Below are 19,765 nucleotides of genomic sequence, written 5' to 3'. Positions count from 1 at the left end.
ACCTCCTATCAGACATGTTGTGCATTAATTGTGTCTTTTGTGTGGTAGGGATACGATGTAACTCTTAGCTTGATTGCTGAGGTTGTGCTAAATCTGCTGGAGAAACTTATTTCCTAAAGGGAAATTGGTTTGGTTGCTGTCATGTGTGCTTAGCAAGGCCTGTGGTCGATACTAATCAAGAATGATGTATTCTCTCATTGTGAAAAAAACGGCGTTCCTCTGTTGAGTGTTTTTGCCATTTTTTGTAGGTGATGATGGGTTGTGTGTGTCATGTGACCTACAACTGGGTTGTACTGGCCACAGAAGCACATGTGTATGTTGGACCGGGGTTCTTAGAGCCCTCTCTATTCTGTGTTTTTCCTTAGTAAAAATCAGATAGCAGGTTAGCTCATGCGCTGTGTGGAGCTGTGAAACGCTTCATAGAGCTGACTATGACTGTGTCATATTCTCTTTTTGTCGTTACGTCGTATCATGGGTGTGGGGTCGTAAAGGGGTGAACTGGTAACCTTTCCTCTCCCCATTGTTCTGTCGGTCAGGGGTACACCCCCTGTCCTTCAAGGTTCCCGTCACGTGGCGGTTCGGCACGTTACGGGGGGGGGGGGGGGGGAGGGAGTTCCTGGTCCCACGGCCTGGTATATTGGGCGTGTGCACCGCAGGAATTCCCCCGCCATAGAGTACGTCACCGTGCGCGTCTCTGTTGGTAGGACTTCCGTGTGCTGTTCAGGTCCATGTGATGGATCTGTTTTCAGGGGGGGTGGTCAGGGCTCCTCCTCACCAAGCGCCTATTCAGGCCTTCTGTGAGTTCGGACTCCTTCTTCCATGTGAGGAAGCCTCCATCAGAGTACAGAGCCTTCCTCCTCAGATTGTCAAAGTGAGTGGACCCTCTAGAAGGGTCCTTTTCTATTGTATGTATATTCGATTCAATTCGTTTATTGAGTGTGTATGGGTTCAGTGCCTCTTCCCCGGAGGCCCTAAAACCAGTTTTTTACATGGCTCAAGGTGCAATATATTCTTTTCAATCTGTACAGCTCGCGTGGGAAGTCTCTCTGGGGATCCCCGTCTCTTTCCTATGGGAGGGTGGTGGGATGTAAAAATGTGAACATTTTTTACCCCGGCTGTGTAGACTGGGATACATACTGTTGATGCTTCCTTCTTTCTATTCCAGAAGTGTTGGAGTTAGGGAGTGTCACACCCCTCTTGTCGTTCCCCTGGGCGCCTTGGGGATTCAATGACAGGTCTAAATAGCCTGTTCATTGATGGGGGTGTGTCCCGACGCACGTATAGTGCTAGCTCGCTGTAAACAGGCGATTGACTGGCACGCCTTGGTTGCTTGTGGTTGAAACAGCGTTTTTATAAAGCAACTGAGATGGGGGTTTTTCCTCTTCCGACGACCACATCCCATGACCTGGGTGGGTTGTCGACGGATTCTCGTTCATGTCTGGGGGATGATGACGGGATGGATCTGAACATATGTAGTGGGGTCTCACGCCCTTGGGGTGGGCCACCAGGCGCGGTTCGTCCGAACGTCTGGGTGGCGCCTTCTTTTCATGTTAAGATCAACACGCATATCTGCCCTTCTCCTGGAGTAGGCATGTCGGCGTGGTTAGGGCACGGGACTGGTTCTGGTCACGCTGGTCCAGATCAGTTGAACCCGTTGTCCGCCGGGGATGCAGATCTGCTGTTCTGGTACCCTGAGGGACTTGGGCTTTTTTCAGGGGGAAAAATGCCAGGTCGGTCTGGGTGTCACAGGGTTAAGCGCTATGGAGACCCTGGTTGGGTATGTTTTTACTCAGCACTGTCGTCATGGCTTACAGCCATGCCATTCTGTACGCGCTCGATCTCGTCGGATCTCGGCCGCTACACAGGTTGGTCCTGGTTAGTACTTGGTTGGGAGACCGCCGGGGAATACCAGGTACGGTGTGCTTAGGGGCTGGTTCTCCATTATTTTTCGCTCCTCTCTCACGCATGGCGAAGAGGGGCCTGTGGGGGTGGTTTTTTGACCTCCTCTGGTGACCCTGTGCTTCCCGTACCGCCAGGCCCGGTCCGAAGTGATGTTTGCGACCCGTAGGCCTGGGTTAACCCTTTTTGGAAACTGAAACACTTGTACTGCGGTATAGCCGGTGTATACCCGCAGGTGTGTTTTGGAGTTTTTTCTTGAGGGGTTATAGGAACAACCACCGCATTGGGTAACACCGAGGTGGTTGATTCCCTGGTGTGTTGGAGCAGTGTCAACTCCCGGGTTCACCGTTTGAGGGTGCCCCTGCACGTTCATGACGTCTGCCAATCGTGTCAGCCTTCTCTGCCTCGACCCCTCTGGGTGGGGGTTGTTAAATGGAGGCTTGGTCATGCAACACCGCCAGCTTACGCTCCTTCCGCCGGGGCGGCTGTGTTCAGCTGTCCCCTCTGGCGCCTGTCTCGTCCGCAGTCTCCAGGCTAGGGTTAACAGCCTGTTGCCTGGTTTTTCCCCGGTGCGCTGCCTGCTTCCGTTGGTTAACCTTTTTTGTGTGCTTACGGCCATGCTGACTGCCTGTTCTGCAGGGTCAGTGTGCCAGGCGGTGTACTATTGGGGGGACGGGGCCCGCTCGGCTTACGGCCATACCGACCTGAACACGCCCGATCTCGGAAGCTAAGCAGGTTCTGGCCTGGTTAGTACTTGGATGGGATTCCGCCTGGGAATACCAGGTGCAGTAACTGAGGGGCCTTTGTCCGAATACGCTGGCGATGTGGGGGGCGGGGCACTACGTGCCCACCTGGTGGGGTCTTGATGCTGGCATCATGGACTTCTCCGGGCCCCCATTCTAGGGAGTCCAGTCCTTTTGGTGGGTCTGGGTCTTCCTTCGTGCTCCGCTGCTACGGCCTTGCCACGGGGTTGGGTTTGCCCTTGACCCCGTGATTCTGGGGGCAGTAACGAGGTTGTTCCTCCGTTCGTTCCCGGGTGGCATGCGGGTTGTGCGTGTGTGTAGTCGTGGGGTCAAGCCACGGTCTGCTCACCCTGTGCGTTGAGTTGCTTGAGTGCCTCTTCGCACGGTCGGGTCCGTCGCCCTCCCGTGACGTCCCTAATAGGGGGGCTACCCGCCATTAGGGGGGGTCGGGGGGGCTCGGCCCTCCCTGTTCTGATGGTTGTGGGGGGGCTGTCAGCGGGGTGTATTTGTCAGCCAGTGGCTCCGCTTGGCCTCCCTTGTGCAGTGTGATGCCAAGCTAAGCCACTAACGATACAGAACGATAGGTTATGACTATAACCAAGTTCTGTTAGTTAGGGGCGATGCTTGGCATCAGACGGCCGCTGCAGCCCTTGTCCTCACCTTGTGGTGAAAGCTTGGGAAGGAGGAGAGCAGGTGACCACACACCTGCTTATGAAGGTAAGCTGATGAGGGGTGTGGTCAGACTAATACTGGTATTAGAGGTACATTTGTGGTTTATTCAGTACGCGTGCACGTACGCGAGATAGTGCAGTGTGATGCCAAGCATCGCCCCTAACTAACAGAACTTGGTTATAGTCATAACCTATCGTTTTCATTCATTGTAGGTAGCGGATGGTGGTGTGGCCAGACAGATGATGGTAGTAAATGTGTGAGAATTTATTTCAGTTCAATACTGGACATGAAGATTATTGCCACTAAGACGCTGAGCAGAGCTATACGATATATAACCTTCTGTAGTGTGGTAGTGAAAGGTTAACCTTCTGTAGTGTGGTAGTGAAAGGTTAACCTTCTGTAGTGTGGTAGTGAAAGGTTAACCTTCTGTAGTGTGGTAGTGAAAGATTAACCTTCTGTAGTGTGGTAGTGAAAGGCTAACCTTCTGTAGTGTGGTAGTGAAAGGGTTAACCGTCTGTAGTGTGGTAGTGAAAGGTTAACCTTTAGTGTGATAGTGAAAGGTTAACCTTCTGTAGTGTGGTAGTGAAAGGGTTAACCGTCTGTAGTGTGGTAGTGAAAGGGTTAACCGTCTGTAGTGTGGTAGTGAAAGGTTAACCGTCTGTAGTGTGGTAGTGAAAGGGTTAACCTTCTGTAGTGTGGTAGTGAAAGGTTAACCTTCTGTAGTGTGGTAGTGAAATGGTTAACCGTCTGTAGTGGGGTAGTGAAGTCAAGTCAAGTAATTTATTTATAGAGCACATTTAAAAGCTCGAGAGCCAACCAAAGTGCTGTACAGTACAGTCAAAGCATAAAATCAATGTCCTATAAAATACACAAATACAAAAAGGCACAACAGGACAGGACAGTACATTAAAAAAAATAGGACAAGCGGATAGGGGAGCACAAAGTACAGTATAGCACACCGGGGACAGAGGAGCACAAGAAGAGATACAAGAGGGAGGGGGCAGGATAAAATTGCATGGGAGTGTGACAGTGTGGGTTAGGGTGTGGGAGAATCAGGATTAATCGAAGGCTAGGGAATAAAAGTGGGTTTTTAAACGGGCCTTAAATGTCTCCAGCGTAGGGGCAGATCGAATCTCCAGGGGAAGCTGGTTCCATAGTTTGGGGGCTACGGCCTTGAAGGAGCGATCGCCTCTCTTTTTTAGTCTGGTGCGGGGGGGGGGGGGGGGGGGGGGGGACCAGCCGAGCCTGGTTGGAGGATCTTAGTGACCTGGGTGCTTAGGGGGTGCGTGGGGGGTGATGAGCTCGGTGATGTATAGGGGTGCTGCACCCGATAGTGCCTTGAAAGGAAGTGAAAGGCACTGCCTTGAGTGAAAGGTTAACGAGCAGAAGCCTCACAGTGTTAGAGACCTCCCTCCTCCCTGGAGGGGTTTGGAGTGAAGCCATGAGGAGTCCTCGCTCGTACTGCACTCTCTCTCTCTCTCTCTCTCTCTCTCTCTCTCTCTCTCTCTCTCTCTCTCTCTCTCTCTCTCTCTCTCTCTCTCACTCGCTCACTCTGTGTACACATGCAGCACTTCAGTCCAAAAGTAGATCTTAGATCTGACCTCAGGCCAGCGGCGTTACGCATGGGAAACCTTTTTGGGTACATATTGCACATAGTGCACATTTTACATTTAGTAATTTAGCTGAGCGCTTTTATCCAAAGCGACTTACAGGTTCTGTACAACAAGTCAGCAGGAAGGGAACAACTCTTTCAGCTGAGTAACAATGTTCATCAAACAGTGTTGAAACCTGGGTCGCTGCAGTGTTGAGTGCATAGTAGTGAAGACATATTAGTAGGTAGTAATATAGACAAGGAAGATGAATTATTTGTATAATCATTTATACAACAAAGGGCTCGGACGGCCGGCTCTGCTGCCAGAACTATCACTGTCAGAACTCGGGACGTGAGAACTAGAGACTCATATCACCGTACTGACTATCTTGTATTGTGTATTGTAAAGTCTGGCTAATTTAGCTTCAATCCAGCTGTCTCCATGGTTTCCACTGTACTATACGACAAATGAGTTTGGGTGTAAATGGGATTATATTTCTACAAGAACCTTAATTAAATATGTATTCAGGGCCACTGATTTTGCAGCTGCGTGCAACTTAACTTCAAGAAACACCAACATCATCTGCAAACAACTGCACCTAAATTGTATGGATAGTACTAGTTTACGTATGTAAGTGTAGTTGAGCGACTCTTTGTCTGTTTCAAGCCTTTACTTGCCTCCGTCTCTCACACACAGGGGTCCTGAGAGCAGCATCTATTTAACGACCAACACCAATGGATCATGCAGTGAGTTGATACAGTAAATTATCCTCTATACCATCTTAACATGCCAACACTATGGTTCTTAAAGGAACATGCCAACATTATGCTTCTTAAAGGGACATGCCAACACTATGCTTCTTAAAGGGGCATGCCAACATTATGCTTCTTAAAGGGACATGCCAACATTATGCTTCTAAAAGGGACATGCCAACATTATGCTTCTTAAAGGAACATGCCAACATTATGCTTCTTAAAGGGACATGCCAACATTATGCTTCTTAAAGGAACATGCCAACATTATGCTTCTTAAAGGGACATGACAACATTATGCTTCTTAAAGGGACATGCCAACATTATGCTTCTTAAAGGAACATGCCAACATTATGTTTCTTAAAGGAACACCCAACATTATGCTTCTTAAAGGGACATGCCAACATTATGCTTCTTAAAGGAACACCCAACATTATGCTTCTTAAAGGGACATGCCAACATTATGCTTCTTAAAGGGACATGCCAACATTATGCTTCTTAAAGGGACATGCCAACATTATGCTTCTAAAAGGAACACCCAACATTATGCTTCTTAACTCTTTCAGTGCCACTCACGAGATTTCTCTGGGTTTTTTTATAGGTGGTTGCGTGCCACTCACGAGATTTCTCGGAATTATTATTATTTAAATTTTTTTGCGATCTGAAAAATTATTGCATCACCCGAGCCTACCCGAGTATAGCCGAGCTGCGCCGGTGATCACTGTGGAAAAAAGCGCCCCCTGTCGTCTCCCAGATGACATAAGTGATTTTGGAATGGACTCAATGAAAATGAATGGGGAAAAGAATCCGGTACTCCACATTTTCCAGTTCACTGATCCAGCCGGGGTTACCAGAGTTCATTCTGGAGCCTCAGATCCCCGCGGATCATGGAGATCTTCAGTGTCGCGTTGGATCCATACACGTATCGATTTTTTCGAATGGTGATCAGGAATTGGAATATACCAGTTGGATACCATCTGATGTCAGGTAAGGACTCTATGTTATCAGTGGTAGGATAATCAGAGTAAGTTTGATGAAGTTATAAGCTGTTTTGTGAAATGTCTTCTTTCGGTTTCACTGTAAAAGTCTGTGAGGAAATCAACGGAGCGATTATCAGTGCGCGGCCGTAATGTGCTTGCGTGCACGTATAATATTGATCATCTAGCGTTTATTTGAAAACGATTCATAAAAAGGCCGACGAATATCAACGTTGTGGAATATTCCACTAAAAGACGATTTTCATAGAATGCTCCAGAATGAGCTGTTTTTTATATCAAAACGGGGGCTTTTCTAACTGCTCTGAAATGGAAACGACGCGATAAAAAAACAATCTGCCTTCACAGCACTGACTGGAAAATAGTCTTTGTTAATGCGATGGGCAGATTAGACACATAGCCATAATTTAAAACATAGATTAGGCGATATTAACGTTAACATTGGCGCCGATGGTGGCATTCAAGCGGTAAAACGGAAAACCAGGCGTGGCACTGAAAGAGTTAAAGGAACATGCCAACATTATGCTTCTTAAAGGGACAAGCCAACATTATGCTTCTAAAAGGGACATGCCAACATTATGCTTCTTAAAGGAACATGCCAACATTATGGTGCTTAAAGGAACACCCAACATCACCGTCTTCGCCAGAGTCAGACAAGAAGATAGATACCAATTGTCTCTCTGTGCATTCTGTCAAAAGCTATCTGGCTGCAAACTAGCCTAGCTTAGCACAAATGAATGGAAGCGGATATGGACCAGCTAGCTAAGTACATTTCCCATAATGTTGGCATGTTCCTTTAAAGCCCCAACCCAGATTAAAAAAAATATATATATTATTATTGTGTATATATAGAATATATAGACCTGAATAGGTCTTCTTACTCCACTCTTTACAAACATTACCACCTTAAACAAACCATTTACAGTCACAAAATACAGGAAATACAATTATAAGCTCAATATGTCCACGTTGTCTAGTGTTAGTCCGAACACAAAGAGCTCACTCAGTGCACTAGAGGATGACAACATGTTTTCTGGGGTGGCTGACCAGTGTGTTTCCATGTGGGTTACAGTCAGTGAAAACCCAACTAATGCATCATCTAGTAGGGCTGTACCGAATGTAATTTGTTTGACATTCAAAGCTTCTATTGAAGCTTCGAATGCCTGTCGTCATATTTTATGATGTAATCCAAAAGAAATTAATCTGATTAAATTAGTCTTTTTTATTTTTATTGAATCAACTTTCTTAAATGAATATTAGTCAACATAAATAATCCAATAAGGGCACGGTTGGTACGAAAGTGATGGTGACGTCCTGATGGAGCGCAGAGTGCCGAGCAGATGCAGATAGGCTACAGTACATCATTTATGATAAATGTTTTATAAAAAAAATTATGACGAGTCATATACTATAATAGGATAATACTATAATATTAGTGTAGCCTCATTTTTATCTGCAACTGTGATGAAAAACCCCATTGGTTTAAACAGAATGAATAGACACATAAAAAAATAAAATTTATATATATAAAAAAATATATATTTTAAATAAAAGTTTTATAAAAAATTCGAATTCGAACTATTCGGTACGGCCCTGTCATCTAGTACTGTAGTGTTGTATATCCATGTCAGTGACGCCTCCCTGCTCCAGATGACAAGGGGATGCTGGAGCTGAGGAGGACCAGGGACTCCGGGAGGAGCTTCCAGGCCGTGGCCTCCAGAGTCTACTCCTTCGTCCTGGGGGGCCGCTTCGTCTTCGCCTCCATCATGACCGGCACGGTGTGTGTGTGTTAGAGCTGTCCCCCCGAAGCCTGTTTTTGGGATTAGAACTTCGTCAGGGTTTTTCGAACAAACGTTCGAACCTTCGTTTTTAATTAAAAAAAAATATATATATATATTTTTTTTACATTATTTTAATTTATAAATATCCTCAAACTAAATCCTCAATTTGAATAAAGTGATTCATCTGATTAAATTAGTCTTTTGTGAGTGTGTGTGAGCGCACTCTGCACCAGGTGCAGACAGACTGGAGAACCAGGTGCAGACAGACAGAGTGGAGAACCAGGTGCAGACAGAGTGGAGAACCAGGTGCAGACAGAGTGGAGAACCAGGTGCAGACAGACAGACTGGAGAACCAGGTGCAGACAGACTGGAGAACCAGGTGCAGACAGAGTGGAGAACCAGGTGCAGACAGAGTGGAGAACCAGGTGCAGACAGAGTGGAGAACCAGGTGCAGACAGAGTGGAGAACCAGGTGCAGACAGAGTGGAGAACCAGGTGCAGACAGACTGGAGAACCAGGTGCAGACAGACTGGAGAACCAGGTGCAGACAGACTGGAGAACCAGGTGCAGACAGAGTGGAGAACCAGGTGCAGACAGAGTGGAGAACCAGGTGCAGACAGACAGAGTGGAGAACCAGGTGCAGACAGACTGGAGAACCAGGTGCAGACAGACAGAGTGGAGAACCAGGTGCAGACAGACTGGAGAACCAGGTGCAGACAGACTGGAGAACCAGGTGCAGACAGAGTGGAGAACCAGGTGCAGACAGACAGACTGGAGAACCAGGTGCAGACAGAGTGGAGAACCAGGTGCAGACAGACTGGAGAACCAGGTGCAGACAGAGTGGAGAACCAGGTGCAGACAGACAGAGTGGAGAACCAGGTGTAGACAGAGTGGAGAACCAGGTGCAGACAGACTGGAGAACCAGGTGCAGACAGACAGAGTGGAGAACCAGGTGCAGACAGACAGAGTGGAGAACCAGGTGCAGACAGACTGGAGAACCAGGTGCAGACAGACAAAGTGGAGAACCAGGTGCAGACAGAGTGGAGAACCGGGTGCAGACAGACTGGAGAACCAGGTGCAGACAGACTGGAGAACCAGGTGCAGACAGACAGAATGGAGAACCAGGTCCAGACAGACAGAGTGGAGAACCAGGTGCAGACAGAGTGGAGAACCAGGTGCAGACAGACAGACTGGAGAACCAGGTGCAGACAGAGTGGAGAACCAGGTGCAGACAGACAGACTGGAGAACCAGGTGGAGACAGAGTGGAGAACCAGGTGCAGACAGAGTGGAGAACAAGGTGCAGACAGAGTGGAGAACCAGGTGCAGACAGAATGGAGAACCAGGTGCAGACAGAGTGGAGAACCAGGTGCAGACAGAGTGGAGAACCAGGTGCAGACAGACTGGAGAACCAGGTGCAGACAGAGTGGAGAACCAGGTGCAGACAGACTGGAGAACCAGGTGCAGACAGAGTAGAGAACCAGGTGCAGACAGAGTGGAGAACCAGGTGCAGACAGACTGGAGAACCAGGTGCAGACAGAGTGGAGAACCAGGTGCAGACAGAGTGGAGAACCAGGTGCAGACAGAGTGGAGAACCAGGTGCAGACAGAGTGGAGAACCAGGTGCAGACAGAGTGGAGAACCAGGTGCAGACAGAGTGGAGAACCAGGTGCAGACAGACTGGAGAACCAGGTGCAGACAGACTGGAGAACCAGGTGCAGACAGAGTGGAGAACCAGGTGCAGACAGACAGACTGGAGAACCAGGTGCAGACAGAGTGGAGAACCAGGTGCAGACAGACTGGAGAACCAGGTGCAGACAGAGTGGAGAACCAGGTGCAGACAGACTGGATAACCAGGTGCAGACAGAGTGGAGAACCAGGTGCAGACAGACTGGAGAACCAGGTGCAGACAGACTGGAGAACCAGCAGTGATGCCAGTAACGCGTTACTAAGTAACGCGTTATTGTAATCTGATTACTTTCCCCCGAAAATAGTAATCTAACGCGTTAATCTTTAAAAGCCAGTAATCTGATTGCAGTTACTTGTCCAAGTGGCTGTGCATTACTATTTCGTTACTATCTCATCATAAATTCATAATGCAGGCGGAATGCAGTATTTTATTTCGTTTTCGACAGTCAAAAATACATTTTGAGCTGTTTTTCTTTTGGGAGTGACGTGGTGTGGCAGTGAAAGGGTTAAATACAAGAATGTGTCCCGCGGCGTGACTGGTCCCTCTGTCTGAGTGACTCTGCTTTGGTCCAATCACATTCCCCATCCACAGTCTGCGAATCAGAGGCAGAGTAGGGCGGGTCTTCACAGCACGTCATGTGACATATGCGCCAATCGTGTGACAGCAGGGCTCCGTAGTCGGAGAATTCCACCCCAAAACGCTTGGCAAAATTAAAAGTGAAACCGCAAGATGACACTTGCGGTTTCTGTTCAGAATTCCACCCCAAAACGCTCGTCTAAACGTAGCCTCAGTCACTACTTCACGGCGGAGGAAACAAAATACTGTCTACCGCTAAAAACAGCACATCCAATTGCATTGAAAGCATCTGGAATCACAACACTAGCCGACGCTTCGACTAGGTACAGGAGGGTTGATGGTGGCAGAGCAAAAGCTCTTATTTGCCAGATTTACAGTTAATTTACATGTTAAAGAGAGACTGATTGTATGTTTATAGAGAGACATTTATAAAAACAATTTAATAGTTACAGTTGATATAATTGAAATAATAGTTCAGCCTGCATTTGTTAGATGTGATACACTGGTTTTGTAAAACCACTGGCTGGCTGCTCTAATGCTGTGAGCATCATAGACTGTTGCTTTACCATACTTGATGGTACAGAAGCTGAAGCACTAGTTTAACAATTTACGTTATGTGCAGAGAAACAAGTTAAAAAAATGTATGCACTTTCAATAAAGCGTTTAAAAAAAAACTGTTGGGGGAACGACGACGACTTCGTAACCTAGTTACTTTCAAAGTAACTAAGTTACTCTGATAATCAAGTAATCAGTAAAGTAACTTAGATTACTTTTTAAAGGAGTAATCAGTAATCAGTAATCAGATTACTTTTACAAGTAATCTGTGGCATCACTGAGAACCAGGTGCAGACAGAGTGGAGAACCAGGTGGAGACAGACTGGAGAACCAGGTGCAGACAGACTGGAGAACCAGGTGCAGACAGAGTGGAGAACCAGGTGCAGACAGAGTGGAGAACCAGGTGCAGACAGAGTGGAGAACCAGGTGCAGACAGACAGAGTGGAGAACCAGGTGCAGACAGAGTGGAGAACCAGGTGCAGACAGAGTGGAGAACCAGGTGCAGACAGAGTGGAGAACCAGGTGCAGAGTGGAGAACCAGGTGCAGACAGACTGGAGAACCAGGTGCAGACAGAGTGGAGAACCAGGTGCAGACAGACTGGAGAACCAGGTGGAGACAGAGTGGAGAACCAGGTGCAGACAGAGTGGAGAACCAGGTGCAGACAGACAGACTGGAGAACCAGGTGGAGACAGAGTGGAGAACCAGGTGCAGACAGAGTGGAGAACCAGGTGCAGACAGACTGGAGAACCAGGTGCAGACAGAGTGGAGAACCAGGTGCAGACAGACTGGAGAACCAGGTGCAGACAGACAGACTGGAGAACCAGGTGCAGACAGAGTGGAGAACCAGGTGCAGACAGACTGGAGAACCAGGTGCAGACAGACTGGAGAACCAGGTGCAGACAGACTGGAGAACCAGGTGCAGACAGAGTGGAGAACCAGGTGCAGACAGACTGGATAACCAGGTGCAGACAGAGTGGAGAACCAGGTGCAGACAGAGTGGAGAACCAGGTGCAGACAGAGTGGAGAACCAGGTGCAGACAGAGTGGAGAACCAGGTGCAGACATACAGACTGGAGAACCAGGTGCAGACAGACAGAGTGGAGAACCAGGTGCAGACAGAGTGGAGAACCAGGTGCAGACAGACTGGAGAACCAGGTGCAGACAGAGTGGAGAACCAGGTGCAGACAGACTGGAGAACCAGGTGCAGACAGAGTGGAGAACCAGGTGCAGACAGACTGGAGAACCAGGTGCAGACAGACTGGAGAACCAGGTGCAGACAGAGTGGAGAACCAGGTGCAGACAGACTGGAGAACCAGGTGCAGACAGAGTGGAGAACAAGGTGCAGACAGAGTGGAGAACCAGGTGCAGACAGAGTGGATAACCAGGTGCAGACAGAGTGGAGAACCAGGTGCAGACAGAGTGGAGAACCAGGTGCAGACAGAGTGGAGAACCAGGTGCAGACAGAGTGGAGAACCAGGTGCAGACAGAGTGGAGAACCAGGTGCAGACAGACTGGAGAACCAGGTGCAGACAGACTGGAGAACCAGGTGCAGACAGAGTGGAGAACCAGGTGCAGACAGACTGGAGAACCAGGTGCAGACAGACTGGAGAACCAGGTGCAGACAGAGTGGAGAACCAGGTGCAGACAGAGTGGAAAACCAGGTGCAGACAGAGTGGAGAACCAGGTGCAGACAGAGTGGAGAACCAGGTGCAGACAGAGTGGAGAACCAGGTGCAGACAGAGTGGAGAACCAGGTGCAGACAGACAGAGTGGAGAACCAGGTGCAGACAGAGTGGAGAACCAGGTGCAGACAGAGTGGAGAACCAGGTGCAGACAGAGTGGAGAACCAGGTGCAGACAGACTGGAGAACCAGGTGCAGACAGAGTGGAGAACCAGGTGCAGACAGACTGGAGAACCAGGTGCAGACAGACAGAGTGGAGAACCAGGTGCAGACAGACTGGAGAAACAGGTGCAGACAGACAGAGTGCAGAACCAGGTGCAGACAGACTGGAGAACCAGGTGCAGACAGAGTGGAGAACCAGGTGCAGACAGACTGGAGAACCAGGTGCAGACAGACTGGAGAACCAGGTGCAGACAGAGTGGAGAACCAGGTGCAGACAGACTGGAGAACCAGGTGCAGACAGACTGGAGAACCAGGTGCAGACAGACAGAGTAGAGAACCAGGTGCAGACAGAGTGGAGAACCAGGTGCAGACAGACTGGAGAACCAGGTGCAGACAGACAGAGTGGAGAACCAGGTGCAGACAGAGTGGAGAACCAGGTGCAGACAGAGTGGAGAACCAGGTGCAGACAGAGTGGAGAACCAGGTGCAGACAGACAGAATGGAGAACCAGGTGCAGACAGACTGGAGAACCAGGTGCAGACAGAGTGGAGAACCAGGTGCAGACAGAGTGGAGAACCAGGTGCAGACAGAGTGGAGAACCAGGTGCAGACAGAGTGGAGAACCAGGTGCAGACAGAGTTGAGAACCAGGTGCAGACAGACTGGAGAACCAGGTGCAGACAGACAGAGTGGAGAACCAGGTGCAGACATAGTGGAGAACCAGGTGCAGACAGACTGGAGAACCAGGTGCAGACAGACTAGAGAACCAGGTGCAGACAGAGTGGAGAACCAGGTGCAGACAGAGTGGAGAACCAGGTGCAGACAGAGTGGAGAACCAGGTGCAGACAGACTGGAGAACCAGGTGCAGACAGAGTGGAGAACCAGGTGCAGACAGACAGAGTGGAGAACCAGGTGCAGACAGACAGAGTGGAGAACCAGGTGCAGACAGAGTGGAGAACCAGGTGCAGACAGAGTGGAGAACCAGGTGCAGACAGACAGAGTGGAGAACCAGGTGCAGACAGACAGAGTGGAGAACCAGGTGCAGACAGAGTGGAGAACCAGGTGCAGACAGAGTGGAGAACCAGGTGGAGACAGACAGAGTGGAGAACCAGGTGCAGACAGACAGAGTGGAGAACCAGGTGCAGACAGAGTGGAGAACCAGGTGCAGACAGACAGAGTGGAGAACCAGGTGCAGACAGAGTGGAGAACCAGGTGCAGACAGACAGAGTGGAGAACCAGGTGCAGACAGAGTGGAGAACCAGGTGCAGACAGACAGAGTGGAGAACCAGGTGCAGACAGAGTGGAGAACCAGGTGCAGACAGACAGAGTGGAGAACCAGGTGCAGACAGAGTGGAGAACCAGGTGCAGACAGACAGAGTGGAGAACCAGGTGCAGACAGAGTGGAGAACCAGGTGCAGACAGACAGAGTGGAGAACCAGGTGCAGACAGAGTGGAGAACCAGGTGCAGACAGACTGGAGAACCAGGTGCAGACAGACTGGAGAACCAGGTGCAGACAGCGTGGAGAACCAGGTGCATACAGAGTGGAGAACCAGGTGCAGACAGACTGGAGAACCAGGTGCAGACAGAGTGGAGAACCAGGTGCAGACAGACTGGAGAACCAGGTGCAGACAGACTGGAGAACCAGGTGCAGACAGACTGGAGAACCAGGTGCAGACAGACAGAGTGGAGAACCAGGTGCAGACAGAGTGGAGAACCAGGTGCAGACAGAGTGGAGAACCAGGTGCAGACAGACTGGAGAACCAGGTGCAGACAGACTGGAAAACCAGGTGCAGACAGAGTGGAGAACCAGGTGCAGACAGACTGGAGAACCAGGTGCAGACAGACAGAGTGGAGAACCAGGTGCAGACTGAGTGGAGAACCAGGTGCAGACAGAGTGGAGAACCAGGTGCAGACAGAGTGGAGAACCAGGTGCAGACAGACTGGAGAACCAGGTGCAGACAGAGTGGAGAACCAGGTGCAGACAGACATACTGGAGAACCAGGTGCAGACAGACAGAGTGGAGAACCAGGTGCAGACATAGTGGAGAACCAGGTGCAGACAGACTGGAGAACCAGGTGCAGACAGACTGGAGAACCAGGTGCAGACAGAGTGGAGAACCAGGTGCAGACAGACAGAATGGAGAACCAGGTGCAGACAGAGTGGAGAACCAGGTGCAGACAGAGTGGAGAACCAGGTGCAGACAGACAGAGTGGAGAACCAGGTGCAGACAGAGTGGAGAACCAGGTGCAGACAGACAGAATGGAGAACCAGGTGCAGACAGAGTGGAGAACCAGGTGCAGACAGACAGAGTGGAGAACCAGGTGCAGACAGAGTGGAGAACCAGGTGCAGACAGACTGGAGAACCAGGTGCAGACAGACAGAATGGAGAACAAGGTGCAGACAGAGTGGAGAACCAGGTGCAGACAGACAGAATGGAGAACAAGGTGCAGACAGAGTGGAGAACCAGGTGCAGACAGAGTGGAGAACCAGGTGCAGACAGAGTGGAGAACCAGGTGCAGACAGACAGAGTGGAGAACCGGGTGCAGACAGAGTGGAGAACCAGGTGCAGACAGACAGAGTGGAGAACCAGGTGCAGACAGACAGAGTGGAGAACCAGGTGCAGACAGAGTGGAGGAACTTTTTTTTTTATTGAATCGTTGAATCGTTCGGAGGAAAGATTTATTCAAACCTAATTATCTAAAGTTTGTAAAGTGTTACTCCTATCCGAGCTCCGGGAGGGTCATCAAAGAGAAGTCGCCTATTATCTGTCCTTGCCACACGATGGTGGAACGAACTTCCCACCACAGTTAGGACAGCCGAAACCCGTCCAATCTTTCGCCGTCGACTAAAGACGCACTTCTTCAATCATTATCTGACATTTTTTAAATAAGAATAACTCTAACCCTAACTAACCTTACTGTCATGCACTTGTCCTAATATACTAACCTACACTGTAGCACTCAACACTTTGATGAATATTGTTACTCAGCTGATAGAGTTGTACCCTTCCTGCTGTCTTGTTGTACAGAACTTGTAAGTCGCTTTGGATAAAAGCGTTCAGCTAAATGACTAAATGTAAATGTAATGTAATGTTGCTATGGCTACGTTCACACTGCAGACGATAGTGGCCCCAAATCTGATTTATTTTGTTCATTATATGAACAATATATGCAGTGTGAACGCAGCCATACATTCGTAGTTCAAGACCGTATAGGTTGAGTCCTATGTATCACGTTCACAATCCAAAAGATTAGGAATGACTTTACAACTGTCCAAAACAGACCTATTATGGTTCTTCATTGCAATGGTTCATCAATGACACTAATAGTTGTTTTTCTGTGTGTGTGTGTGTGTGTGTGTGTGTGTCTGTGTGTGTGTGTGTGTGTGTGTGTGTGTGTGTGTGTGTGTGTGTGTGTGTGTGTGTGTGTGTGTGTGTGTGTGTGTGTGTGTGTGTGTGTGTGTGTGTGTGTGTGTGTGTGTGTGTGTGTGTGTGTGTGTGTGCGTGCATGCACGGCAGGGCACAGAGCGCATGATCCACGTGTCTGTGAACGGAGGAGACGAGTGGAACATGGCTCAGCTGCCCACAGTCAACCATGAGCAGTTCTACTCCATACTCACAGCCAATCAGGACATGGTGTTCATGCACGTAGATGACCCTGGAGGTCAGAACATGTGATGATGATGATGATGATGATGATGATGATGATGATGATGATGATGATGATGATGATGATAATTGATTGATTGAATTGATTGAAAACTGTATTAACATATTGCAGAATGGGTACAATACAGTACGGTTCAATACACACAATTGTTAAGGGAATGCAGACCAGAGAAAGACTTTCATCTTGTTTACATCAGGGTCCCCCATTTTCAATTCATCATAATGCTTCTTTCTGTTACGTTCCAGAGACTGTGCTAGACAAAAAGATAAGTATAAAATTAAATAAGTATAGCAAGTAAAAAAGCAAGTAAAAAATAGAAGTCACGTACGTAGACACAAGTGTTCAGTATGTACATATGTACAATGTTCAATGCAGAGTAGAAGTAACTGAGTTACCATACAATATACTAATATACAATCTACTATATAGTGCAAAGCAGAAATGGGATGAGGTACAATTTACAGTAAGGTGTACTGAGGTATGGGTTGTAGTGCAAATTCTTTGCCAATAAATATAAAGTATGTTTAGGTGTTCTAAAGTGTGTATAGTGGGTGCTGCAGTGAGTTGTTTGTTTAAAGTGAGTGTGTGCGTGTGGATGTGTGTGCTGTGAGTGCATTTGATGGTTGTTGCATAGTGTTATTGTTCGTTGAGCAACCTGATGGCCTGGGGTTGTAGTATTAATATCATGTACAGTGATAAAGGTATAAAGACACTGTGGTAGTAACTAAGTCCTACTGGCCAGCAGCGTAACTAGCCGTAAGTAGCCAATGTACGTCTTTCAACCTATTTAAAGTCCTTTTGAGGTCGAAAAAGGTGTGTCGCGTTTTGTCATTCTGTGAAGATCTACATTGTTTGCTAAACTGTACAGTTACTTCAGTAAAACTAGGGATGTCCGATATTATCGGCCTACCGATATTATCGGTCGATATTGGCATTAAAATGTAATATCAGAAATTATCGGTATCGGTTTAAAAAAATATAAAGATTATTATTATAATTTTTTATTTTTTTATCCACTTTTTCTCCTTATTTTTAAATTTTTTCTCCCATCCCAATTTCGTATTGCCAATTCTCCCCTCCCCTGTCTTGAACGTTGCTAGACTATGCCTCCCACTGGTCGGCTGTAGTGAGGATAGAAGCCTTGCATCACGTGTCCCCTCCGGTACACGAGGAGGCAGCCTGTCGCATCTTTTAACCTTTATTTACCCAGGCAAGCAAGTAAGAACAAATTCTTATTTTATTTATTGTCAAAAGTATGCATAATGTTGTGTTAATTCCACGACAAGAGATATGTTATGTTAAATAATTGCCTGAAATTATTCCGTTTTTTGGGGGGGGAAACCCTGCATATATCGGTATCGGTTGATATCGGTATCGGAAATTAAGAGTTGGACAATATCGGTATATCTGATATCGGTAAAAAAGCCAATATCGAACATCCCTAAGTAAAACCCTACTGAACGTGCAGGAAGCTCCTCTCCTCTTTAGGGTATTGATATAATGATACATCAATGAGTTGCTATCGCATGCACTTATCTGTGTTTCACTATCCCCAGGCCATCAGGCTGCTAAACGAACAATAAACACTATGCAACAACCATCAAATGCACACAGCACACACACCCACACGCACACACTCACTCAAACAAACAACACACTGCAGCACCCACTCTCCACACTTTAGATCACACAAACACACTTTACACTTTATATTTATTGATAAAGGATTTGCACTACAACTCGTACACCTACTGTGAATTGTACCTAAATTGCACCTCGTCCCATTTCTGCCTTGCACTATATAGTATTGTATATTAGTACACTGCACAGTATTGTATATTGTATGGTAACTACGTCTATTCTGCATCGAACATTGTACATATGTCTAAACTGAACACTGTGACCTCATTTTTTTTACTTCTAATTTTACTATGTTATTTTATTTCATACTTATCTTGTCTTGCACAGTCTCTGGAGCGTAACAGTAAGAAGCATTTTGTATAAAAGTATTCTGTACTTCTGTATGACAAATATTAAAGAAACGAAACACATATGAGTGCATGCTTACCAACTGTTTCGCCTGTTTTATTGCAACACTACTATCACCCACATCTAAGAAGGGAGATCCCCCCTTGAACGGCCCTTCTAAGGTTTCTCTCCTCCACATTGCCTGTGGTGCATTTTTTCCCCCTATTGCTAGGTTTTAGTGAGTTTTTCCTTACCTTCACGTGGGGCAGGGGCGTAATTATGGGGGGGGGGCCACGGGGGATATGTCCCCTGCATGTTTTCAGAAGGCAGTTATTGTCCCCTGCACTTTTTTTTACCGTCCAAAACAATGTTACGTGATAATGAACGGTGACGCGATGCAGCACTAGGACCACACGGAAAACAGCTGCTTGTTCCCTCTCTGAGCTCAGGTCTCTGACGACCTGAGCCATTGTCATGCAACGACAAGTAGCCAGGTGAGCACCCGGCGAGGGACGAGTCGCATTTTTGTTCAGCACTTTGCATAACAACAGCCATGTCGTCAGGTGTGCTCAAAATACATAGCACCCCTCCCCTCAAAGTTTGGTGTGAACGAATCACGATGGTCTGTGTGATGGCCATGAAATGCAACAGCATTGCTTGGTGTCTGTGAAATATCTGTCGATCTGTCCTTGTCGTATTTAAAAGCCTCTAGACTGTTGTTTTATACATTGTAGATAATAAATAGCGTGATCTCTCTCTCTCTCTCTCTCTCTCTCTCTCTCTCTCTCTCTCTCTCTCTCTCTCTCTCTCTCTCTCTCTCTCTCTCTCTCACACACACAACGCACGTTCCGAGACTCGCGTGGCGTTATGACTTGTCATAAGTCAATTGTATAGAAACAACTTACCAAAATTGAGTATTGTACAACTGATTTAAAAAAAAAATGTATCTACGAAGGTGGGGACCCCCCCTTCACCCCCCCTCCCCCCTTCACCCACCCTCCCCCCACCCCCGCAACCATACAACAGTACGTAGCACCA

At 47.8% G+C, this 19,765-nt stretch overlaps 1 protein-coding gene across 1 annotated transcript in view; it reads left to right on the top strand.

Moving 5' to 3' along the window:
- LOC311230748 (sortilin-like) overlaps positions 1-19,765 on the top strand; it is a gene marked incomplete at its 5' end in the record, with an annotated part of 157,995 nt that overhangs the window by 87,556 nt on the left and 50,674 nt on the right. Inside the window, 3 exons of the mRNA XM_084317107.1 lie at positions 5,603-5,652; positions 8,304-8,431; positions 16,609-16,753. Coding sequence (XP_084173233.1) covers positions 5,603-5,652; positions 8,304-8,431; positions 16,609-16,753 — 323 coding nt within the window. The remainder of the gene's footprint in view (positions 1-5,602; positions 5,653-8,303; positions 8,432-16,608; positions 16,754-19,765) is intronic.

Source organism: Notolepis coatsorum (genome assembly GCF_963971535.1).
Source record: "Notolepis coatsorum genome assembly, chromosome: 6".
NCBI lineage: Eukaryota > Metazoa > Chordata > Actinopteri > Aulopiformes > Paralepididae > Notolepis > Notolepis coatsorum.
This window is presented reverse-complemented; position numbering and strand designations above follow the sequence as displayed.